The 23,911-nt window shown below is 48.7% G+C and overlaps 1 protein-coding gene across 3 annotated transcripts in view; it reads right to left on the minus strand.

The window, feature by feature from the left end:
- The window catches only part of ADCY3 (adenylate cyclase 3), a 75,676-nt gene that overhangs the window by 21,647 nt on the left and 30,118 nt on the right, over positions 1-23,911 (minus strand). For all 3 annotated transcript variants that reach the window (XM_074331762.1, XM_019712741.2, XM_019712740.2), the window contains exon 3: positions 19,790-19,939. In XM_074331762.1, the coding sequence (XP_074187863.1) occupies positions 19,790-19,939 (150 nt within the window). The remainder of the gene's footprint in view (positions 1-19,789; positions 19,940-23,911) is intronic.

Here is a 23,911-nt window from a genome sequence, read left to right on the forward strand (position 1 = left end):
CAGCGGGAAACCCAGGGTCAACTGAAAACCCCTTTGGTCACTCAGCCAGGGCTTCCATACAAGTCTCAGCCTCACTCTGCCTCCCCGCCGCCAGGTGTGCTAAGGGCAGGCAGAGGCAGATGTGAGGAGTGTGGGAAGGCCTGCCAGGCTGGGGAAGAGGCTGCTCAGCCTCTTGTGTGTGGCCAGGAGGGGCCGTGGGACCTCGAGGATTAGGAAAGGCAGTGCTGTGCTGGCCTCCCTGCTGCAGCCGGGCAGCCAGAGCCCACTCGGCCAGGCCTTGCCCCCCTCTCAGACTCCTCCTCAGAAAAGCCTCTCAGGGACATCAGAACCCAGTCCAGTCCTGTGAGGTGCTCCATGCCCCAACCGCAGTCCCAACGTCCCTGAAAACAAGCCAGGCCTCCTCCTGGCACAGCCCGGCTCCAAGGCTTTCAGCTAAGGCAGGATAAAGGCAGCAGTAGACAGTTGGTGCAGCCCTGACAAAGACGGCAGCCTCGGAAGTGACAGCAGTGACGAGGCCAGGAGCTCAGCTCGGGGTAGGATGTGGGGAATTGTCACTTTTTGCATTATATCTTTCTGTAACTTTTTTCCAAGAGCATAAGTGAATTCCGAAAGCAGAAAATCAGTGTCAATTTTTAAAATAACAAGAAAGAGGCCGTGGTTGTCAATGAAGGCTTCCGATCTACTCATGTGGTTTACGGAAACTTTATAGTCGACCTCAAGAGGTTAAGCAGGCAGAACCCCCTTACCTCAATCTGATAAAGCGAGTTTTAAGAAGTAGGCATACACAGAAGAATGGACAATCTGACAGATGAGAATGGATCGAAACAGGCAGCTGCCAAGGGACTGGCCAGGAGAGAACATTCTAGTAGGCAGAGGTCAAAGGGAGGAAAGTGGCCGAGTGGGCAGTGAAGGAGGGGCCACCCTCCCCTGCCAGCTGCCCTCCAGGGCCAGGCCCACCTCACAACCCCAGGATCTGTGTCACGACCAGGCTCTTCCTCCTCCTCTCCAATCCACCTTGCGTGGCTCCACAGCACCCAAGGCCGTCCTCACTACGGCGCACACCTGCCTTTCTGGTCGCATCTCCCCTGCTCTCCTCCATGGCCCGTCTGCTGTAGACAAGTTCCTTCTTGCCACCTCCACCCACACCCTTCAACTCTCACCTCACCTGCCACCCGGCCCTGCCCGGGTGCTCGTCCTCCATTTCACCCTCACCCACTTGACTGATGCTGACCGTATCTGCCCTTATATTGCAGAGATTCCAAACCTTTTCCTGGATCCCTTTTAGAAGTGTGTGATGTTAATGATGGATCTTCTAAACCAATGCTCATCTACACAGAGGATCCCTGACATCCATTCTGAGTCCCGGTTAAAGACCCCAATACCTCAAATGTATTCTTGGAGAAGGAAGGAAGGAGGGTGGGATCCAGGTACACTTGTCTGGCGGGTCCCACCAGGGGGCGCAGGAGTCACAGGGCTGGAGGGGAGAGGGGCCCAGCACGAGGGATGTGGCTTGGTCTCCCCAGCACAGTGGCAGAGCCCACTCGTCCAAAAATAGTAGCTGCTATACGTTTCGGGAGTCATAAGAATGTTCCAAGCCTCTGACCCATTAATGACTCTCCTGGGACTGTATCCAATGGAAATCATCCAAAAGAAGTAAAAAGATACATGTGCATGAAGAACTTCATTGCAGCATCACTTACACTTGCAGAAAAAACTGTACACAGTCCACATGCCCGGCGAGTGATTAATTAAATTGTGACATGTCCTTTGGATGGAAGATTATGCGACCTTAAAAATGATCTTGATGAAAACTGTTGCAACAAGAAAGTGATGAGAGAGAAAAGCAGGACACAGAATTGTATTCTATGAAGCTGATGCTGGGTATATGGACATCTAAAGGCAGAAGGACAGGTGGGTACAAAAGAGAAAAGCATAATTTAATTTGGGGGATGGAATGAAGAGAAAGCTTTAAATATTTTTTCAAAATGCTGTATGGCTGGTATACGGCTGCTGCTTCTTTTTAAAAATACTTTTTAGACTGAAAATAAACATAAAACTTCCTGTTGCCTCCAGCGGTGACCCTGACCCCAGCTTGTCCATAACAACCAGTTTTCTTAGAAAGAAGATCCTTACAAGGCTATTAGGCTGGCTCCAGACTCCTCTTGGATAGAACCTGAGAGGGGCGGCCGGTGGCCAGTTACAAAGCAAGGGGGAGACCCCAGTGCCACAGCAAAACGGGGGGAGGCAGTGACCCTCTTAGGGAACCAAGTGACAGAACAATCGCCCTGGCTGGCTGCTTTTGACAGTTCTCATGAACATAGCAACTCAGCAGGCAAATAGACTGCATTGGATGTTGTTCTGCTATGAAAGTGAAGGAACAGAGGTACCCAAACCTTATCTAGTTAGGACCTGGCAATACTGCTCGAGAAATCCTTATCAGGGCTCTTCTGGGGCAAGCCCACTAACTGGAGTTGTGTGGGGAGATCTGGTCAGCTATTCCTGAGGTGGGTCCTGCTTGCTGAAGAGGACCTGGCTGAGACCTCTGGGGGGGCTTCAGCATGGTGGCCCAGGCGGCAACCCAGACCACCTCTGGGCACCAGGGAGAGCAGGCTGAGTAGAGGCAGCTGCTGAGGGAGAGAGGGAGGTGGACTTGTGGCTGGAGCCTGGGTTCAAGGAGGGGCCACCCTCCCCTGCCAGCTGCCCTCCAGGACCAGGCCCATATCACAACCCCAGAATTTGTGTCACGACCAGGCTCCCCCTCTCCTCCTCACAGGCTGACATGGCTCACATCGCACTAAAGTCTGGAAGCCCCACTGTAGGAGCACGTGAAGAGAAGGATTTGAAGGATGGAAAACTGAGGGGAAAGACGCAGTCATGGCTGTGTGAGGGGAGAGGCTGACTGGTACCCCCAGACCAAGATCCTGCCTGCCAAGCTCACTGCTAGAGACCCCTGCCTTCAACGCTATGTCTGAGCAGGAGGCAAAACCCTCAGCTGAGGACTTGGGGATCAGAAAGAAGCAAAACACTTGAAACTCAAAGCCTGCGGACCGGAGAGCAGTGAGGAAGGTGGAAATGGCCACACACCTCCAGAAACTTGGACTCACACCGTCAGAAACAGAAGTCCAGTGTTCACCCAGGTTCCTCTGAGAAAACTAGGAACTGCTGACGATCAAACCCCAAAAGAACTGGAAGTAGAGGAAGCTGTGATCAAAGTTTGTCACAAACTAACAGAAGGCGGCGGGACGTGGGGGGGAGAGCATTCTACAATTTAGGTAACATTTTATTTTCATTTTCCTTCAACCCGTTTTTAGTTCTAAAATTAGTTTTTTTGTAATGCCATTTTCAAAACTGAACTGAAACTGGTACCCCATCTCTTTAAAACTCCTGGTATTTTGAATTCTAATGCTTATTATTCATGACCACATGAATTTTTGTGATCAACTTCATGTTATGACCCCTTCGTGTCATCTCTCCTTTCTAAAAACGACAGGGGTCACAGACGACACCTTTCTCAGGACTGTGCCTTCTTAGGCGTGCAGCGCTCTGACGTTCTGGCACGTGGCTCCTTCACTTTGGGACTATGACTTTCAGTGATGGGTGGAAGTTTTCCAGAAAACTGGACTGTACGCAAATGACATTTCCTTACCTTAAAGCTACTTTTAAAATCTGATGATCTGGTCTGGGCCAAAAGAAGGAATATCCGTTGGAGGTTGAAGAGACAGATAGGAAGATAATAATGACTAATTCCTAAGGTGGCTTCGCTGAAGTGACAAAGTATTTTAAAAATATTAAAAAGCTTGCCAGAGAGGAGGTGTGTCCTCATCATCCGAGGCTTTAGGAGGTAGAGCAGAGGTCACTGAGCTGGGGTTAGGCTGCTAAGGCCCCGTGACCTTGGGCGTGCGCTTTGTCCCTTTGTACGTGGCTCCTCATCTGTCAAACGAGTGATCTCTTAGGCCTCCTTTCTCTGTTCAAGATGCTCAAATTCTTCCAGACGGAAAACTTCAGAAGATACAGAGGTTGTGTTTATAAAATGTAAGGCATGTCACTAGGACCATCAGTTAATTTGGATTTCACTACCGAGTGATCTGGGCAAATACACAGGATGAAATGTAAAAGGGTAAATGTAATAACTTCTATTTGAGGCCCCAAAACCAAGTACAAGAAAACAGAATGGGAGAGGCATAATGTATCAAGACTGGGGATAAAAGTCTAACCATCTGAGATGCTACTCGATTCTAAATAAATTCAGAGCATAAAGTGGAGCCTAAATAAGCCCTTTGGCCCTTAACAGCTAAGGGCCCTGAAAGAGGAGGGGGAGGGCCTGCTGGGCCCTTCCCCACAGGGAAACAGATCACCTAGGCCTTCGTGGGTGGACGAGGTGAGGGGGCCTGAGGGCGGGGATCTGAGGGCCTGGGAATCAGACCGAAGAAGGGAGGGCTCGGAGGCACCCCAGAAAATTCTTCAAGTCCAAGGGAAGCTGTTGTATGGAAACGGGGTGAGCCTTGCTCTGGGGGCCCCACGAGAGAGAGAGCTAATGAGGGAAGCCTGCCAGGGAACAGATCATCGCTTCCAGAGGAGGAAGAATTTTCTAAAAGTCAAAACAGTTCAAATAAAGAATGTGCTGCCCTGAGAGGTGGTGAACCCCCTCCCTGACACCGCGTGAGAAGGCCACAGGAGGGAGTCACCACAGGCCGGAAGGCAGGCCCAGAGCACAGGGGACCCTGCCAAACTCTGGAAGTCGAGGCCTGAGGCCCTGAGATGCGGCTCCACACAGAGGAAGAAGGCAGGGAACTGCTTCACATAGCCTCTCCCCAGCCCCCCAATGCTTTGATGGTTATCCTATAAACACACAGTAATGAAAGTCAAGGCCCTGACCCTCTCTGGGCAAAGAACCAAACATGGTCCAGAAAGAAAAAGAACAAATCCTGAAAGTCTTTAGTCTGCTTTCTGGGTAGAGGAAAAACTGCCCAGATCCTGGGAAGAAGCACCCCAGGCCTGCCCAGGCGGTGAGCAGACCTGGGGTGGGGTAGGGCACTGGCTGGTGTCCTGACCCCTGGGAGAAGAGACCACAGCATCCAGGGGCAGGGTGCTCGGCCTTCTGACCTCCTCGGGTGCGATCTCATCTGTAGAAAGTTATTTGCTGAGCTCTCAGGTGAGCTGTGAGGCCCTGGCTGGGGCGGTCTGTACATGGACTCAGCCCAGCTCTGGGAAGGAATCAGTCGAGCCCCTTCTCCTCAGCCATGACTCATGCCGAGCCTCGCCTTCTCCCTGGCTCAGGACTGGGACAGAGGAAGGAGGCCAGCTCGGCTCCCAGGGGCCCTGAGTTGTTACAGCTGACACTCTGATGAGGCGTTCAGGAGTTAATTACAGCAAGATGGCCGGCAGGGACTCGGAGAAATGAGCTTGGCTGATGAGAAGCTAAGTTTCTACAACATCCTTGTGCAAGGGGCAGGAGGCTTAAGTGGAGAGAGACACAGGCAGTGCCTAGGTGGCCGTGTGTGTGTGTGTGTGTGTGTGTGTGTGTGTGTGTGTGAAGACAGCTTGTCTGAGGATGTGTGTGTCCTTGTGTAGGCCCCTGTGTGCCCTCCATATGTGCTGTGTACACACACATAAGCACACCCACAAATTACACGTCACTACAACCCATCACAGGCTGCTGGCAGACTCACAGCTGTCCACAAACATGTCTGCTCTTGTCCTGATTTATCCAGACTCTTGGAGCTTCCAGACCACTTGGAAGTGATAAGGTCACTGGACCACACGAGGTGCCCAAGCTGGCCTGACCACCTGAGCAGAGAAGGCACAGGAGGAAGGAAATGAAGAGCAGGAGGAGCTGGCCTACCTGCCCCGGGAGGCCAGAGCCCCAGCAGCCACAACAGGTGACATCTGGCAACTTTGTGATGTGGCAGGCAGTTGCCATTTAGACTAGGGGGCCACACGTGCTACCCTCATCCAGAAGACATGGTCACAACCTCAGTCACACAAAGAACAGTCACTGGTCATCTATGCACATCTCCAAGCTAAATGCTGGAAGGTCAACGGCAAACAGCACTCCCAGGAGCTCGGATGGACAGGGCAGTCAAAGTCACAGTCAGTGACTAGTCTCAGAGGCAGGAGTGCTTTGCGTCTTCAGCCAAAGGCTGTGGGAGTTCACAGAGGGAGAACCTGTGTAACTCAAAAAAACAAGCACTCTTTAAACAAGACCCTCCAGTGTGAGAACAGGCTCCAAGCCACGTGCCCAGAGTCTCCAAGGTTGATGGGCTTCCAGAAGGAAGCAGAGCCACACTTAATCTCAGTGGTAGGGGAGCCAGACTCACAAACCACCACCAGGCCATGTCACCTTGAACAGTACAGAAATCACACAGACCCAAGGTCAGCCCAGAACTCTCACCCCACTAGAGCGGGAGAGGGGACACTAAGTGTGTGGTGCTTCTGGTCACTTACCTGGAAGCCCATGCAGTCAGTCTCCAGAGACAAGAGCCAAGGTGACTGCAATCTCAGGAGACAGCCCTTTGGGCCCAAAGGCCATGTGCATTGTATCTGGAGCCCTCACCAAGCGTGCTTGGCACAAAGCAGGTGCTCCTTAGAGGTTTGGTGAGTTAATGAGCTGTCAACTAGGAGATACGGCCCAAGAGGCAAGCATCACCCTCTAGAAAAGAACTAACAGAACTTTCTGCAGCCACATTTAATATTCTAGAATCTGTGCTGTCCAGTATGGTAGCTACGACCCACACGTAGCTACTGAACACATGAAATGTGGCTACTGCAACGGAGGAACTGATTTTTAATTTTTAAACTTCCACTAATGTAATAGCCACACATGGCTACTGGCTACCATCTCGGACAGAGAAGCTCTAGAACACTGTAGCATTTAAGTACAGCGTGTGTGGCAACACTGAGGGACAGTGAGCAGCTGCCTGGAGCACTGAGGTCACATCTGTGATCAGTGGGGTGGGGTAGGAGCTGCAGTGTCCGTGTGGGAGGCACACACCACCTGCTTCCGTCCTTGACACGGAAGCAGCAGCTCAATGAACCCCAGGCACGAAGGCCCCAGCAAGTTAAACACACGAAACCTCCACCCCGAAGGGTTTATGGTGGTTTGGCCTCACTCCCTTTGCCTCCTCCCCGTGGAGCAGTAAATCTTGCCAGTTTCTTCCAAATGCTGCTCCCACCTTCCTTTACCCACTACACACTCCCCCAGCCGCCACTCCAGCCCAGCCCCAAACCAGTTTCTGGCGGGTCCCCTGACTCCAGTGTTTCCCACACAAAGGACCAAGAACAGCCCTCAAATGGATTTTGTCACCATGCATCATACTCCATCACCCCTGTCCTCCCCCGCATCTCACTTCTCACTAACCCCACCTCTGCCTCCCACTCGGATCAAGACTCCATTCTCCCCACCACACATTTGCCAGTTCCCCTCCCTGTCTTGAAAAGCCACCCGAGAATCCACCTCCATCACATTTTCTACATCCGACACTGAACACACTTCTAAGAGTATCTGCAGCCGGACTGCTGACCGCCCCTCCTTCACTGTCTTCCCCCGGCCCATTCACTCACTGCACTCACAGGCTTCTTTCTCGCTGTGTATTCAACAGTCACATGATTGTAACTTATTCCAGGTGTGACCCCAGCCAGATCCTCTGGGTTCTACTCTCCCATGATACTTTAGCCAATTTGGGTCCATCACACCATATTCCCAACCATGCAGACCAGGGCACAGAGGGGACTGGCTGATATGCTGCGGCTGTTGCTGCAGAGACTGGAATTTCTACCCAGTGCTTCCCTCTCTGAGCCTGCTGGCTGGCTTTCAGTAAGGCCCTGAGTGCCTCTGGGACAGAAGAGCAGGTGGGAGCAGGTCTTGGACTCATGCATGGTACTCAGTAAAACATCACCTCTTATTCTTGGGTAGAAGCAATAAATGTGAACCTGAGGTTCCCCAGGGCTGTTTGGTGCCAAGTTTTGCCGAGCTCTCTGGCATGCTATGAGGCAGGGTTCTCTAGGGACAGACAGCCTCACCCAGGCAGGGCACATGGGGGTGGGGGTCTGAAAATGGAGGCACAGGCCCTCCAACCCATCAGACATATGCACAAAAAAAGCACGAAACTGAGACTGCCTGAGTGTGTCCCATCTAACTCTCCTGAAAGTCTACAAGACATCGCAAACTTGTTCTGACAACCCCCCAAACCACTATCTTCCCCATCTGTAGCAACCGCACCCTTACTGTTGCTTCCAGGATAAAACCCTAAGAGCCACTGTTGACTTTCCACACTCCCTCCTTCCATTCCACCCAGCACTAAACCCTGTTGGCTCTGCCTTCAAAATATATCCAGACTCCTCCTTCCCCCTCATCACCTCCATCCTGGTCTGACTCACTACCCTGTCTCACTGAAATGACTGCATAGCTTCTAACTGGTCTCCCTGCTTCCACTGCTGTCTCCACCAGCAGCCAGACTGACCCATTTAAATCCTACAACCCTCCAATGTCTCCCAACTCGCTCAGGGGAAAAGCCAAGGTCCTTACAAGATGCTATAGGATCTGCCCCCCATCACCTCTCTGCCTCACCTCCTACCTCTCATCTCCTCACTTCTGTTGCATCTGCACTTGCCACCTTGATATCCTGTGAACATACTTCAGGGCCTTTGCACTTCCTGCTCATCTCTCTGAACACTGCGTGCCTCACACCCTCATGCCTCCAAGTGTCTGCTCAACTCTCATCTTATCAGAAAGCCTTTTCTGGCCACATGATATGAACAGCAAGCTCCCTTCGCCCCAGGCACTCCCTGGGCTCTTTCCCCTGCTTTGCCATCCCTACCTCCTAACACAGCACATACTCCCTTATTTAATACCCATTTACCCCACTAAAATCTGTCCTGCTTACAACCGTATCCCCAGTGCCAAGAGTGCTGGAAATATTTGTGGCATGAATGCTTTCTTTTAGACATTTTGACAGTTTTACTCTGACAAAGAAACTGGGGCTCAAAGGGCATAAGTAATTGATTCAAGGTCACGTGGCAAGTAAGCGGCCTAGCTAAGATGTGAATGCAAGTGGTCTGTGCCCTGTGTTGTCAGATCTTTCCATTTTCCAAGGCAGTCAGAAATATAAGTTTTTACACAGAATGCCCATATTTTTAAGTATTAGAAATTTTTAAAACTCTAGGCAGGTCCAACAAAACAGATACCCACAGACCAGATGTGGTCCGAGGACAGCTCACCTGCTTCTCGTGGTTAATGGGAGAATGGAAGCCCTCACCAGCAGCGAGGGAGTGTCAACTACCCTTCTAGGTTTGTTGTGACGATTAAATGAGATAATTCAGTAAAATCGCAGCCTAGGGCTTGGCACAAAGTAAGTGTTCAATAAACTACCCCAAAAACTAAACTTCATGCTCAGGGCCAGATAAAGGCGGGGGCATCACAGTCCTGGCGACCCAGCCTTGGACAGTAGACTCTGCATTTGCGTGGAGAGAAAAATGCTGGAGGACAGGGCAAGGGCTTACAACCCTCTGGAGCCCTCAAGGACCCAGCTCAAGGTCACACAGCCCACACACATGGGCCCGTCAGCAGGACTGTCATGGCCACCAGGGCCAGTGTCCTGACACAGCAAACGTGCTCTCCCTGCCGGGGGCCTCCACGGCATCAGAACAACCTGACCTCTGTGGGCTCATCACCTGCATTATCTAAAATGTGGGTCTGTTTGGCTAAATCCTGGAATGGTAGCATGAAGAACATCCTGTGAAATCCAAGAGGTGGGAGCTGGAACCAACAGAAGCACTAATTCCTACTTCACACCATGGAAGACTCACCTTCTGGCTTTTCTCCAATCAAGAGGCATTCAAAGCTAAAATAAAAACTGAAAAATATTGGACATATTCGTGATTGGTTCTGTGAAGAAGTTAGGACAGCAAGTATCTTTTGAGGCCCATGTCAGGCGGGGTTCCTCTGTGGTTTCTGTCAAGTGGACAGTGGGTTTGCCCTCTACACCAGGTACTGATAACACGAAGATGTGTGTAGCCACCACACAAGGAGCTAAGAGACAGAACTGCTGTGGGGAGGTGGGAGCACACACTCCTCCGACCCCAGCTTCCTCTCCCCTCTCACTGGTTCCCCAGGAGGCAGGGCCCCAGCCCCACCCTCACTATTGCAAAGACAACAGCGGGCATTTTGAGGGTTGACACTAGAAGTCCAACCTCAGGCCAGATAGGGAGCTGGCTTCTCTCTCTCCTCACCTCTCTCTCCCTCCCACCTCCCACCTGACTCCCCTCTCCCCTACCAAGCTCCCATAAGAACAGGGTTCAAGGTCAAAATTATTCTGTCTTATCCTCACAGTCAAAGGTCTTGGAGGGAACAGGGAAGCAGGCTGGGGCAGAGGTCGGAGAGGACAGACATTCAGAAAGACGAGAACTGAAGCTGAGCTCATGTGATGGCAGCATTCCAGAGTCCCAAGCTCTGGGGCTCCCAAGAGAGAAGTCTGACTTTCATGGTAAATGGGCGGTTCTTCCCTCTGAGACCTGCTGAAGGGCATAGGTCACCCATCTAGGGAAAGACTCCAGCACGAAGAAGAAACGCCATCCCTGGTCAAAGGTGACCCTGGGTGTTGGGTTTAAGCAGAAGGAGAGGCAGAGTGAAGCAGCTGTTCCGTCCATGCAACCCCCCCCCCCCCCCAGAAACTGAACCGACAGCGGCCCGGAGTCCCCTACACCACGCACCCCAGGGCCCCATGGGTCACGATGACCTGGCCCACGGGCCCTCACCGGGGCTAGGTAACGGCGGATGGTCAGCTGACCGAGAACCCCGCACGTCAGCCCTGGGCTCTCCCCCAGGTGCTGGCCACAGCTTCTTCCCCTCAGGAGCGTCTCTTCCCTGAAGGAAGACGAGGATGGCTGACCTAACCCAACATCATCTGGAGGGAAGTGCAGGCCTCGCCGAGTCCCCTGCCGTCCCCTGTCATCCCCCCATCCTCTCCCACATCCTCCTCCGACCACATCCCACTCCCCAGGAAGTAGTTCTGAGTATGTAGTTCAGAAAGGCTCATAATTCTGTAGTTTGTACCTGGTGACAGGTGTGCACTGAGTGGATTTCCTGGATGCCTGCTGTTGCCAGGTGGCAGTTGGGGCGCTTAGCAACCCTCCAGGTCCCCAACTAAACCCTGGAGGATTGTCACATGGGAACAAAGGAAAACAACTCCAGTTCCTTCCTCTGGGCCCCCTGCTCCTCGCTCACACCCGTGGAGCAGAGGGGAGCTGGACGGAGGCCTGAAGTCTACCTTGGCAGCCCTGCGTCATGCGTAAATGCCATCGGACTGCCTAGGGTTAGAGATGTGCTCGGCACATGCAAAGAGCCCCTGCATGCCCGGCTCCCCCCACAGAGCTCTAAAGCCACAAGGACTCAGAGTGGTCAGGCCCACCGCCTGCAGGGGAGGAGCTGAGAGCGAGGATGGTGCCGACACTATCGTCTTTTCATTACCCACATGCTCCCTCATCACGAAGCACCCTTTGACAAGCCGTACATGCCTGCCCTGGTGACAAAGCAGAAGGGGAAGCCTGTGCACGAAGGCCCAGCGCTGCTTTGCACCTTCCAGGGGCTGGTAGCTAGTGGCCCACCCATCAGGGAGTTGCCTGCCATTAGCAGAGGTTGGTCATCTTCACAAAGGACAGTACAACCTCCCAGGCAGGTGACAGCAGCAAAGAGAACAGAATCAGAGGGTTCGGGATGAGATCCCCAAAGCCAGCTCACCCCCAGTCTTGTCATCTAGCTGAAGGGCATGAGGCCCAGGCAGGAGACCGTCCTGCTGGAGGCCACCCGCCACCATGGTAGGCCTTCCCCTCTGCTCAACTGGGCTTCCTCCCAAGGCAGTTTAGGAAATAAGATAAATATAATACATGCCGACAAAACAAAAAGTGAGACATGGACCCTGAAAACTAATTCTGTTCGGAGCCCTCCTCTGCAAAGCTTATAGTGAGAACTTTTTTAATTGCGAATTTTCAAAAAAAAGCACTGTGAGTCCACGAGTGGTGTGGTGTGGCACCGAACTCAAAACGGCTCCTTAAACGGGAGCCACGTCCAAACAGCTTCTATCCCCTTGCCCACTAGGACTTGCTGTGGCCCTTTCCAAAGTGTTGCCACATCTATTATCTCATTCTTATCCTCACGAGGGGCGTTAACAGGAGGAAAGTGAAATGGGATTGTGCGGCCTCTATTACCAGCCTGCAGTCAGCTCCAAAGACACATCAGCTGACATTTCGGGGATGTAAAATCAGCCCACATCCCACGCCACACGTAACGTCAGCCTGGATGCCCTGGGAGGGAGCAACCTCTGCCCGACTGGCACCATGGACAAAGGTGCAGCGGCCCCAACCAGCTCCTGGCCTACCTCTTGGCCCCTCCCTTCAGCTAGTGTCCGCAGGGGTTGGGGCCAGTGTTTTCAGACTCAACATTCTTACTTCATGTGATTCCCAATCAATGGTATTAGTTTCAATCCCAGTTTTTCAGAAGACTAAACTGAAGACCAGAGAGGCAAAGTACCAACGTCACACAGTGAGAAGGTGGGAAAGCCAGGTCTCACTGTCCCCCAGAAAACGCGGGCAGAAGCATGGAGTACTCAGCTTGCCAGTTGGGGGGCTGCCCCTCTGGTGTAGGCTTTAGGCTCTGCTTGGTCACAGGGAGAGGGGAACACACATGACAATGCGTATGTGCCAGGAGCTGGGTGTCCTGTCCTTAGAGGTGGGCCAGCAAAATGCTGCTCTGGGCCGTCTTGTCCCAAGGCTCACCAGCTGCCTGTCTGTCTGGGGTGGGGTTTCTTCTGGAGTGATGAAATGTTCTGGAACTACACAGAGGTCACGGCTGTACAACACTGTGAAAGTACTAAATTGTATAGTTTCATATAGCTAATTTTATATTATTTGAATTTTACTTCAATAAAATGGAAAAAGAAAAAAAAATCAAAGCAAGCCGCAAAGCTTTTCCCAGCCAAGAACCCAATTTATCACACTGTATTTTTTAAAAAAATATTTTTAAAAGATACCCCCAGATGATGGGATGATGGGATGATGGGATGGGATGTGACCTCTTCTATACTTCTTTGTATTTTCAAAGTTTTTATCCAACAACAGTAATATGATGATGGTAAACAGTTTAAGTGCCTAATAGGTCCAGGCACGATGCTAAGTAACTACTTCACATTTAGCTTCCATAATAACCATATGCGACAGGCATAAGACTCAAATGTCTGGTTCTTGACTGCCACCCTTAACTGCTATACTGTATGAGAAAATGGTACTACTTTTATAATCAGCATAACACGGTTAGGACACTCTCTTTCAAAACACAGAAGACAAAAATAGACTTGAAGGAATATCCTCTATCAGTATTATTTTTCTTTCCAATAGTCTATTATTACCAATATTGTACAACATATGCTAAAAAAAGAAAAGAAACTCTTCCAAACCTCAGTTTGCCTAGCAGTGACGTGAGCCAAATAAGCAAACAGCAGGAAACAGACCACAGGATGTTACTACTGCCTTGGGGCCTGTTCCCTACAACTGGGGTTTTCAAATAGGCATCCTTGGGGGAGCTACAGGGGTTCCAAATGCAAAGTAGTCTTTTCTAGATAAACAAGGAAAATGTAAGTGCCTGAGTGAAAATTTAAGTGTCTCTCATTCATTGCTAGGAGTGTAAATTGTTCAAACCTCGATCTGAAACAATTTGGTAATATTTATCAACATTAAAAATGCACGTACCTGGTTCCTCCAAAAGTTAAACACAGACGTACCATATAACTCAGCAATTCTATTTCAAAGAATTAAAAGATAGGACTCAAACAGATACTTGTATTCCAATGTTCATAGCATCATTATTCACAGTAGCTAAAAGGTGGAAACAACCCAAGCTTCCATCAACAAATGAACAGATAAACAAAATGTGGTATATACACACAACAGAATATTCAATCTTGAAAAGGAATGAAATTCTGACACTTACTACAACATGTACGAACCTTGAAGACATTATACTAAGTGAAACAAGCCAGTCACAAAAGGGCGAATACTGTGTGAATCCACACATATGAAGGACCTAGAATAGGCAAATCCATGAAGAGAAGTAGAATGGTGGTTGCCAAGGGCCGGGGGAAAAGAAGATGGGGAGTTATTATTTAATGGCACAGAGTCTATTTGGGAAGATGAAAAAGTTCTGTTGATGGAGACGGGTGATGGTTGCACAACACTGTGAATGTACTTAATGTATATACTTAAAATGGTTAAAATGGTAAATTTTATGTTATATTTCACCACAGTGTATATATATAAATTTTTAAATGCATATGCCCCTTGATCCAACAATTCTACTTCTAGGTTTTAGTCTTCAGATGTATTTGCACATGTATGACATGGTATCCCTATAACAAAATCTATTAACAGCAATGTTTGCAATAGCAAAAGGTTGGAAATAATCTAAAAGTCTACCTATAGGAGCCCAATTAAATAAATTGTTACTTCTATGTAATGGAATACAATACAGTCATTAAAAAGGATGAGGCAATGCAATTTGGACTTAGAACCCGCTCTAAGGTAGTAGGTGAAAATATGTAGGTAGTAGATAGTAAGAGTGCAGAAGAGTGAACCTACTTCCATTTGTGTGAGTGTGTGAAAAATCTATATACACAGATTTGGAAATAAATAGAATATCTCTAAATGGATATACAAGAAATGTGATCGTGGTTGTCTGAGGGGTGGGGAAGTGGATGGCTATGGAGGGAGAAACTTACTTTCCATGGTATATCCACTTTCATACCTTTATAATTTTATACCATGTACACTTTTAGCTACTCAAAATTAAACTGAAAAAATTTAAGTAATCTCTAACTTTTGCTTCTTGCTATTATAGAGGAGCTTATATCAGACCAACCCTTTAGCCAAGAACGACTATAAAATCTGGATAAAATATAAAAGAACAGTTATTTGAAGGCAATGGGAAACAACCAAAGCACCTAGGACTTGACAGGACAAGATTGCCAAGGGAAGGGAACCACATTTAAGTGAACCCAATACACGCTGCACTTTTCCCCTTGACACCAAGGTTGAGAGGCTAAACAGAACGCTATGGCTCAAGCTTTCAAGGGGCTGGAGAAACAAGGATTGGTGAGCAAGGATCCCCAGACAGAGTAGAGGCGTAAGCTCTCAGAGAGAAGAGAACTACAGAAAAGTGAACCTGACTTTCTCTACATGAATCCCCTTGAGGCCTTTGCTGATTCCTAAGCTGCATCGGGCAAGAAACCAAGAATCTGAGCACAAAACAACAAGAGGCTAAAATCAAAGGAGGGTTTTGGCAGTCTCATAATACTGGGGAGTTCACGGTCCCTCAAGAGGTCCTTTCAGTTATGACCCCTGAAGGGCTATTTTCTAAGAGGAGGCACAGAACACACACAGAACAGCTCTCAGACTATATCCCAGCCAAAAATCTTCTCAACCCCAATTTGGATCAACGTGAGCTGCCTCTTCTCTCATCATCTGCTTCAAGAAAAGTAAATCTTCTCTGGAAAGACAGATCATTCGGAGCCATTACTATTTCCCATACACAATATCCATCATTTAATTTTTAAAAGTCCAGGATGCCAAAAATCAATAGTGAAAAGCAGACCCATCAGTATTCCAGATATTACGGTTGTCAAAGACTTTAAAATAAATGTTCAATATTCAAAATATAGATGACAAAATTGATAACTTAACCAGAGAACTAGAATCTATTTTTTTAATCAAATGGAAATTCTAGAACAAAAAATACAATAACTGAAATTGAAGACTCAACCATTCATTTGAATTTGAGCTCAACCATTGATCTGACAAAGCAGAAGAGAGGATTAGTAAACTGCAATTTAAGTCAGTAAAAACATTCTATTTGAAACACAGAAAGAAAGAAAAAAGGAAAATTAAGAAAAGAAAAAACCCACAAGATTTATGAACACGGTAGAAGTGCCTAGTATGGATCTCTAGAGTCCTAGAAGGAAAGGAGAGACTTGGACAGAAGCAAAAGAAAGATACTGGCTGAAATTTTTCAAAACTGATGAAAGTCATCAAGCCATCAATTCAAGAAGCTTTACAAATACCAAGCAGGGCAACTATGAAGAAAACTCCTAGGCCCATCATTGTAAAACTGCTAAAAACCAAAGACAAAGAGAAAATTGTGAAAGCAACCAGAGGAAAGAAATACGGATTACTTTAAAAGGAGCAACAGTGCGTCTGACAGCTGGCACTTCACCAAAAATGGTGGAAGCCAGAGGATAATGGAATGACACCTGCAAAGGGCTGAAAGTAAAAATCCAGCAACCTGAAATTCTGTATCTGACAAAAAGTGACTTTCAAAATCAAAAGCAAAATAAACACATTTCCAGGCAATTAGAAGTGGAGATAATTTACTGTCAAGAGACCTGCATGAAAAGTAACACTAATGGGAATTCTTTAAGGAGATGGAAGCACAGAAATGAAGAAGGAATGGATCACAACTGAGAGGGAAAAATGTGGGCAAATGTAAGTAATGAATATTAACTGTAAAGACTATAGTAATAATGTCTTGTGGGGCTTAAAATATGTGTTTAATTAAAACACATCACAATAGCCAGAAAGTCTGGGGGAGGGGGAATTAAGTGTTGTGAGGTCCTTGCATTGTGACCAAAGAGATAAAAGTACTAATTTGGGGTAAATGCAAATGTCATAACTGAATTTATTTACATTATTTTTTGAAAGATATTTTCATATATTGTGTAGAATACACATTATTCTTAAGTGCATCAAAATTAACCAACTGCTAGGTCAAAAATCAAGTTCCAACAAATTTCAAAGGATTGAAATCATACAGACAGAGTATATTCTCCAACCACAGTAGAATTAAGCTAAAAATCATTAATAAAAAGATAACTTTTAAACATTCCCCAAATGTTTGGAAATTAATTAATGTACTCCTAAATAGCTCATGGATCAAAGATATCTCTGTGGAAATTAGAAAAATTTTTTTCACTAACTAAATGACAGTGGAAACACGACATATCAAAACTTATGGAATAAAACTAAAATGATGTAATGAAGGAAATCTACAGCATTAAGTGCATATTTTTACAAAAGAAATGCTGAAAATTAGTTATCTAATTTCTATCTCAAGAAGATAAAAAAAGAATATAAATTAACCCGAAAGAAAGTAGAAGAAAATGACAAAAAGCATAAATTAATGAATTACAGAAATGAACAAAGCCAAAAGGCTAAATAAAACATTAATAAACCTTAGCAAGACAGATAAAAAATAAAACATATAAGGCACAAATTACCTATATCAGTAATGACAAACGGAACATCACTACAAATCCCGTAGACAATAAAAGATAAAAAAGAAAACAAGAATATCATGACAAAAATATGAAAATTTAGATGAAATGGACAATTACCTGAAGAATTAAAAACTTTTCAAAAATTATACAAAGAGAAAGATAAAACCTTATATCTATGAAGGAAATTGAATCTTCTCATAAAGAAAACTCCAGACCCACAGGGCTTCACCAGTGAATTCTTCTAAACATTTAAGGAATAACCCAAATCTTCCTCAGACTCTTTCAGGGATTAAAAGAGGGAACATATCTCAAATTATTTCTTAAATGTGGCATAACCATGATACCCAAACCTGTCAAGAACTTGGAAAGAAAGCTAAAATGGCAAGTAAATTCCTCGTGCACATAGTCACAAAAGTCCTAAGAAAAATATGAGCAAATTGAAACTCACAGGGTGGGGGCAGAATTCCAACCCTCCCACTGGTAACAGTGCTTTTCTCATTCCCAAAGGATTTCACACATATTGTCCCATTTTACCCAAAGGTTTTTCTTATTATCTACACTTTACACAGAGAAACTGAGGCCCAGAGGTGAAGAAACTAGCCCAAGGTCACACTCAGGCTAGAGCTGGGCTAGACAGTCATTCCACTTGGAGACAGTTACAGGCATCTGCTGTGTCCCAGCGAGGTCTGTGGGGATGTACCTTTGTATCCTTCCTTCCCCCCACCCTGCACCTCCCTTCTGCCTCCCTGGACCTCTCATTCCGGGGCCTTGTCTAACTTCCTGGATAACTTGTCTAACTTGCCTACGCAGAGAGTAACAGGTCCAGGGTGAGATCCAGGGGGCCTTCCTCACCACACCTGGAAGTCACACCCACTACTGTTCAGTGTGATGGAAGATGTCCCCCATTACACACTGAGACAGACAAGATCAGCATAGACAAGTGTGATGAAAACTGCACAAACACTGTATAAAAAAGAACTCCCAGCCTAGTAAGTGGTGACACGTGCTTTTTTTTTTTTTTTAACGTAGAGAACCCAGGGGGATGCGTCCACAGTCTGAAAGACCAGATAAAAACAAGAGACAAGACAGTATAAAAAACAGAAACCAAAGAATGCCTGTCGAGGGACTCTATAAAACAGGATTCTTTAAATATACTCAAGCCTCAGCAGCTCCTCGATAACCACAGCACGCAGGGCCAAGGAGAAGGGGACAAATACAGTGAGTGAAGCCTGGCCCTTTGTCACAACGGAGGTCAGGGAGATAAGCTACATACTGGAAGAAATAATTCCGAGGCCTAACTCAGAAGCTTCTAGATCTTATTGGTAAACAGAGAGAGAAAATATAGCCCCAGGACAGAGGAAGCTGGGACCCATTAGCTAAATAATTCAGTGTGTGCCTTCAAATAGCACTGTCTAAATAATATGAGGCCTACCGATGGGGCCCCCCCGAACAAAGGTTCCATCCAGAGTGACCCCCGAAACTACAACCCTGTCCATCTGAGTGGCAGAGTCTAAGAAAACTGCAATTTTAGTGAACCCAGAGCACTCAGCACCATGTGAACACAACATGACATGGTTCCCAGAGCAGAGAATCACGTGTTTTCTATGTATTGAGTTTGTGTGTGAAGGGGAAATAAACCTATGGATAACAGGAAATTGGTGGATGTAATTTCTAGAGACCTTCAAAAAGCATCTGAGATGAATCCAAACCAAAAACTATGCAAAAGACTGAATCACATGAGAACTGGGGAGGTTCTGCAGTGGATGGGGCTGGAGTAAAGCCGGTAAACAAACAGCAGGGACAGCTGGCACTTCTCTCAATGGAAAAATGTAAACGGTGGGGTCCCCAAGGGACTGGGCTGGGCTGGTTTTACTTCATCATAAGTGACTTAGAGGGAGAAGGAAGTGGGGAGCATGAAGGAAACAGCGCCCCTGCACTGAAGGACTTCACCCAGAAGGGCCCCAAAGCCAGGGGATGGGTCCCCGCCTCAGGGAGAGCAGCTGTGCACGCACAGTAGGTGCGCAGTGTGACTCTGCCCTTGACCTGGAAAGAGAGGAGTAACCAGAGCAAGGCAGAGGAGTAACACAAACGTGGCCACGGAGAAAAAGCATTCAAAATAAACACAAAACTTTTTCACCTGAGAAAGGAACACGGTGTCATTAGTGGCTGCTGGGGCAATGTATTGCTTTAAAAAGAAAAGTTTTAAATTATAGGACCCAAGAAAAAGCAGAAAAAAGGGAAGAGGGAGGTTTCGGTCAAGTACTGAGGAGATTCAGGAGTGAGTTTCCAGTAAGAGACGCTCCCTGAAGTCCGGAGGGGCCCTCTGACGGCGAGGGGCCCATGAGGGACGTTAGGCAGCGAACATGGGACCCTGGTGGACAAAGGCCAAGGCCCACGGGCTCCCTCCCTCCCGACAGGCCACCGCCCTGAACCCAGGCCCCCAGCCCAGCTGCCCCGAGACCACCCCACAGCCTTACCTGCTGCTGGCTCTGCTCTTCCAGGTTCATCTTCACCTCCAGCGACTGGCGGGCCTCCAGGAAGGCCTTGCGGTGCTTGCGGTCCGCCATGTAATAGGACATGATGCCCACGATGATGGCGCACAGGTAGAGGAAGACGTTGGCCAGGATCTGCACCCCGAGGAGGAGAGGAAAGGACAATGGTGAAGGCACGTCTTCAGGAGAGGGCATGGACAGGTCGGGCAGGCGGTGACCAAAATCAAAACCCCACGTTGCCCAGTGTCCAGGGTGGGCCCCAGCAGAGCCTCTGACCTCGATGGGATATTTAGGTCCTTGGAACAGACCCTGCCCCACCTGCCATGAGTGGGTGAGGCCCAGCCCCAGCCCAGGGCGTGGCCTCAGGCCTGGAAGGCTGGTTGAGGGGCTACTGTTATCCCCTCCTGCTTCACACCATAGCTAAGCTGGCCAATCCCATCGACCTGGGAGGCCTAAACGGTCCCTCCACTACCCATTCATTCATTCATTCATTTGTTCAACCACCACTTACTGAGCACTTACTTACTAGGTGCACTTAGGTGTGTGCTGTTTAGTTGGGGAGGGGAGTGAACAAAGCCCAGATCCACTGGCTGGGGGTATATAATCGTAAAGGCCGAAGGCGTGTGGAATGTCACAGGAGACCTGAAGATGTCCTGGGCTGATTCAGGAGTCACAGTGCTACCCTACGCATGTGGCACAGGTTTCTGGGATTCACAAGCATCCTCTCAGCCAACCGCCCTGACAGCAGGTGAGGGGTGGTCAGTACCAGTATCCAGGTCTCAGGAGGAACTGAAGCTACAGGAAGGGGAAGAGGGGATTATGGGACCTGACGTCTGTCCTGCGAGTTCAGTACATCGTCACAAAGGACTTCATTGGACATTGAGCGCCTGTCCCTCTGTCCCTGGCACCCCGAAGCTCCCCTAGGTATCTGAGGTCCTCAGCCCATCCCACAGGCTGCTAGAACTGCAGACCTGACCACCTGCTGCTGGAGGTCACCTTGGACATGGCCTGCATATCCTCACCACACCTGACTCCCCGGCACCGGCTACCGCAGGCTCTACTCTCCGACCCTCATGGGGCTCCATCTGGGATTGGATCAGGTTCTAGCTCCACTTCTCCGAGAACCCTGGCCGTGAAAGGGTAGCTATTCCTGACATTAATTTTCTGGGTCCTCATGATACCCCCTCTGACTCTGAGCTGGAGACAGAGCTCTCAGCTCAGAGGTCTTTCTGCCTTCCACAGATAGGCGCTGGCTGATCACCTCATGGGGACAAATGGGACAGACTCTGTGAAGCGTACAGTGCTGAGCCTGTGTCAGGAATTACTATTAATCATTATCCATTGGGGCGTCCATCTAAGAAAACCAAACCCGCTGTGCAGACCGTCAGAGAGCAACTATAGCAGAAAAATTTCAAAACGAGCACCACCAAAGATTATAATCCAAAGAGTGTAATAAGATTCAGGTTTGGTTCGTGCCTGGGGACTGTCCATGCAGGGCAACATTCCTTTCATTGAACTGTGCCTATTTAAAAACAAAACCCACTTTTGCACTCCACTTGCAGGTACATGCGGTGCAGAAAATAAATTCAGGAGAAGCCCTGGACTGTGAGACTGGCCCTCACTAGCAGGGGCATCTGCCCGCTCAGATCACCTCTCTGAGCTCCGGTTTCATCAGCCATGAGCTGAGGGGTGGACGGCCTCATCTCAAAGGTCCCTGCACTCCTGACACTGTCGGTCCTCATCAGATCTGGGCAAAGGCTGGGATTGGAGATGACCTGGTGCCGAGGACGGGGGAATAATGCTGGAGGAAAAGTAAGGTGGGTCAGTTTCCAGGTTGGCCAGAGAGCCATGCCGCCTCCGGTCCCCTGAGCACTGAGTCACAGAGGCCTCCCCTCCTCCCCAACCTGCACTGTCGGTTGCAGGGATATGAGGCAAAGGCTGCATCTGAGCCACCCTGCAGAGTGACGTGGGTCTTGCAGGTCCCATCCATGCCAGAGAACTCCCTCCCAACCTGCCAGTGAGTTCATCTGTTTCTAGACAATTATCCCAGAAACTGCACGCTTTGCCTGGGTTTCTTAGAGCTCCCCCAACTCTCGAAACTTGCCCCAACTGAAGAAAGGGCCTCCAGGGTGCTGTTGCTCGGATCTACCCCGACCCTTCTCCCACACAGCCACTGCTACAGGGCCCGAAATGAGTTCGGCAATCGCCCAGTGCAGGAGGCTCAGCCAGCGCCCTGTGAGCCATTCTCTGCCTCCAAGTCCAGGGCACAAATCTGACAGGACGATACTGCCAAGCTAAGGAGACCTCCAGCCAGGAAGCAGGGGGTGGCTATGGTGAGGAAGGTTCCGGAATGAGCAGGAAGAGCCGGAAGAAGGAGTTCTGGTTGCCACACCAGACTTCAGTGTCTGGGTGATCCCCTGTACCTACAAGCCTGAGAAGCCCTGCTCTGGGGCTCCATCAAGGTTACCTCTTCTCGCCCCAGTGGCCTCCTTTAGACTGGGCAGCAGCCTTCTTTTAAAAGAAATATTTTAAATACAAGATTTTAAAAATAATGACTAAAAATGAACGAATCTCCCAAGTGGGTAAACATTGAGACTAAAGCTTCATCTAACGCACGACAGCCAGAAAAAGTAATTTATAATATCCCAGGCTCAGAAACGCAACCGTGAGAAAATTCCTCCACAAAATGCTTTCTCTTCGAATGTGATGAATCACCATATCCTGCACATTTTCTAACAGCCCACGGGACACGAGCTGCTCTAAGTAGGGTTTTAAAATGGAAGTCACCCCATCGGAGGCAGGCTGCTGGCTCCACTGCCTGGGCTGACCTCTCCCTCTAGGCTCACTGCAGCCTGCAGATTCCGGAACATTCCAGAATTGGGAAGAACGAACTGAGGGAGAGAAAGCTGCTCTGGGGTGTCGATGTCCATGATGGCCACCTTGTGATGCTCTGCTACTGGGGAAGGCCACACTGAAGCCTCTGTTCATTAGAACAAACTTAGATGTTTTGGGAAAAAAAATCTCCAAGGAGCTGTAGTGTAAGAAGCAGCAGGGGAGAAGGCGCCTCTGCAGGCAAACAGCCTCCCCAGCCCAAGGAAGCCTGGCCAGAGCCTGCAGCGGACACCACACAGTGCCCATGGGGTCCCCACCTTCCAGCCATGTTCGATGCAGACCCTTGGAGGGGCCTCCTGGTGGAGGGGCCAGGCTGTGCAGCCACACATCCCTCGCACGCCCCCCGCAGGCTGTGTGGTCTAGAACAAGCCACTTCACCTCCCTAAGACTTGCTTGGCTTCCTCAGCCTCACAGTAACACTGAAGGGTGTCCAGTAAGATTAAAAGAGAGATTATATGCCACACCCCCTAGCACGGGGCTTGGACAAAATATGTTCTGGTGACTTTATTTTTTCCTCCGGGGGGGGAAGGCGAATTAGCGCCAATAGATAATACTTTAATGAAGTTTTACAAGAGCCGCCATATGCATCCTTTTATCTGTCACAACAAGCAAAGTTTTCTTATTCTCATCTTGCAGAAGAAGAGACCTGAAGCCCAGAGAAATGAGGTTATGGGCCCATGGTCCCCTAGTAATGCTGAGACCAGAACCCAGGTCTCCTTCCTCTGTTTATTTCTTTTCCCCCTACAAGAGCAGAGTTTAAATTTCAAGACATTAAAAACAAATCCATTCCAGCACAGGAGACTGAACAGCAGAAGGCATGTGAGGTCTTGGGGGCAGGTCCACTGCTGCTTTCTTACCCAGCTAGGAAGCACAGCACCCAAGCGTGTGAGTCCAGCGTCCTTCCCCCACATTCCTGTCTCCTTCGCTGAGCTGTGATGAGGGTTAGCAGAGGCTAGGCAGAGGCCAAGGCATGAGGGAGGGCAGCAGACACACAGAACCTAGTAAGGACCTGGAGCATCTATGCAGGTGGAGAAGTCTGCACACAACGCGGTGACTCTCACACTTCCGTAGAGGAAGTGTGTGTGGTCTCCACCAAATACAACCCTACTCAACACCATGCAAGGTCTGAGCCTCAGGGCATCACTGACATGCCCTACCAGGCTGGCCATTGGTCCAGTTTCTACCATGTGCCTCTGGTACAAAAGGACTTCCAGA

Source organism: Rhinolophus sinicus, linkage group LG05 (assembly GCF_036562045.2).
Source record: "Rhinolophus sinicus isolate RSC01 linkage group LG05, ASM3656204v1, whole genome shotgun sequence".
In the NCBI taxonomy this organism is placed as follows: domain Eukaryota; kingdom Metazoa; phylum Chordata; class Mammalia; order Chiroptera; family Rhinolophidae; genus Rhinolophus; species Rhinolophus sinicus.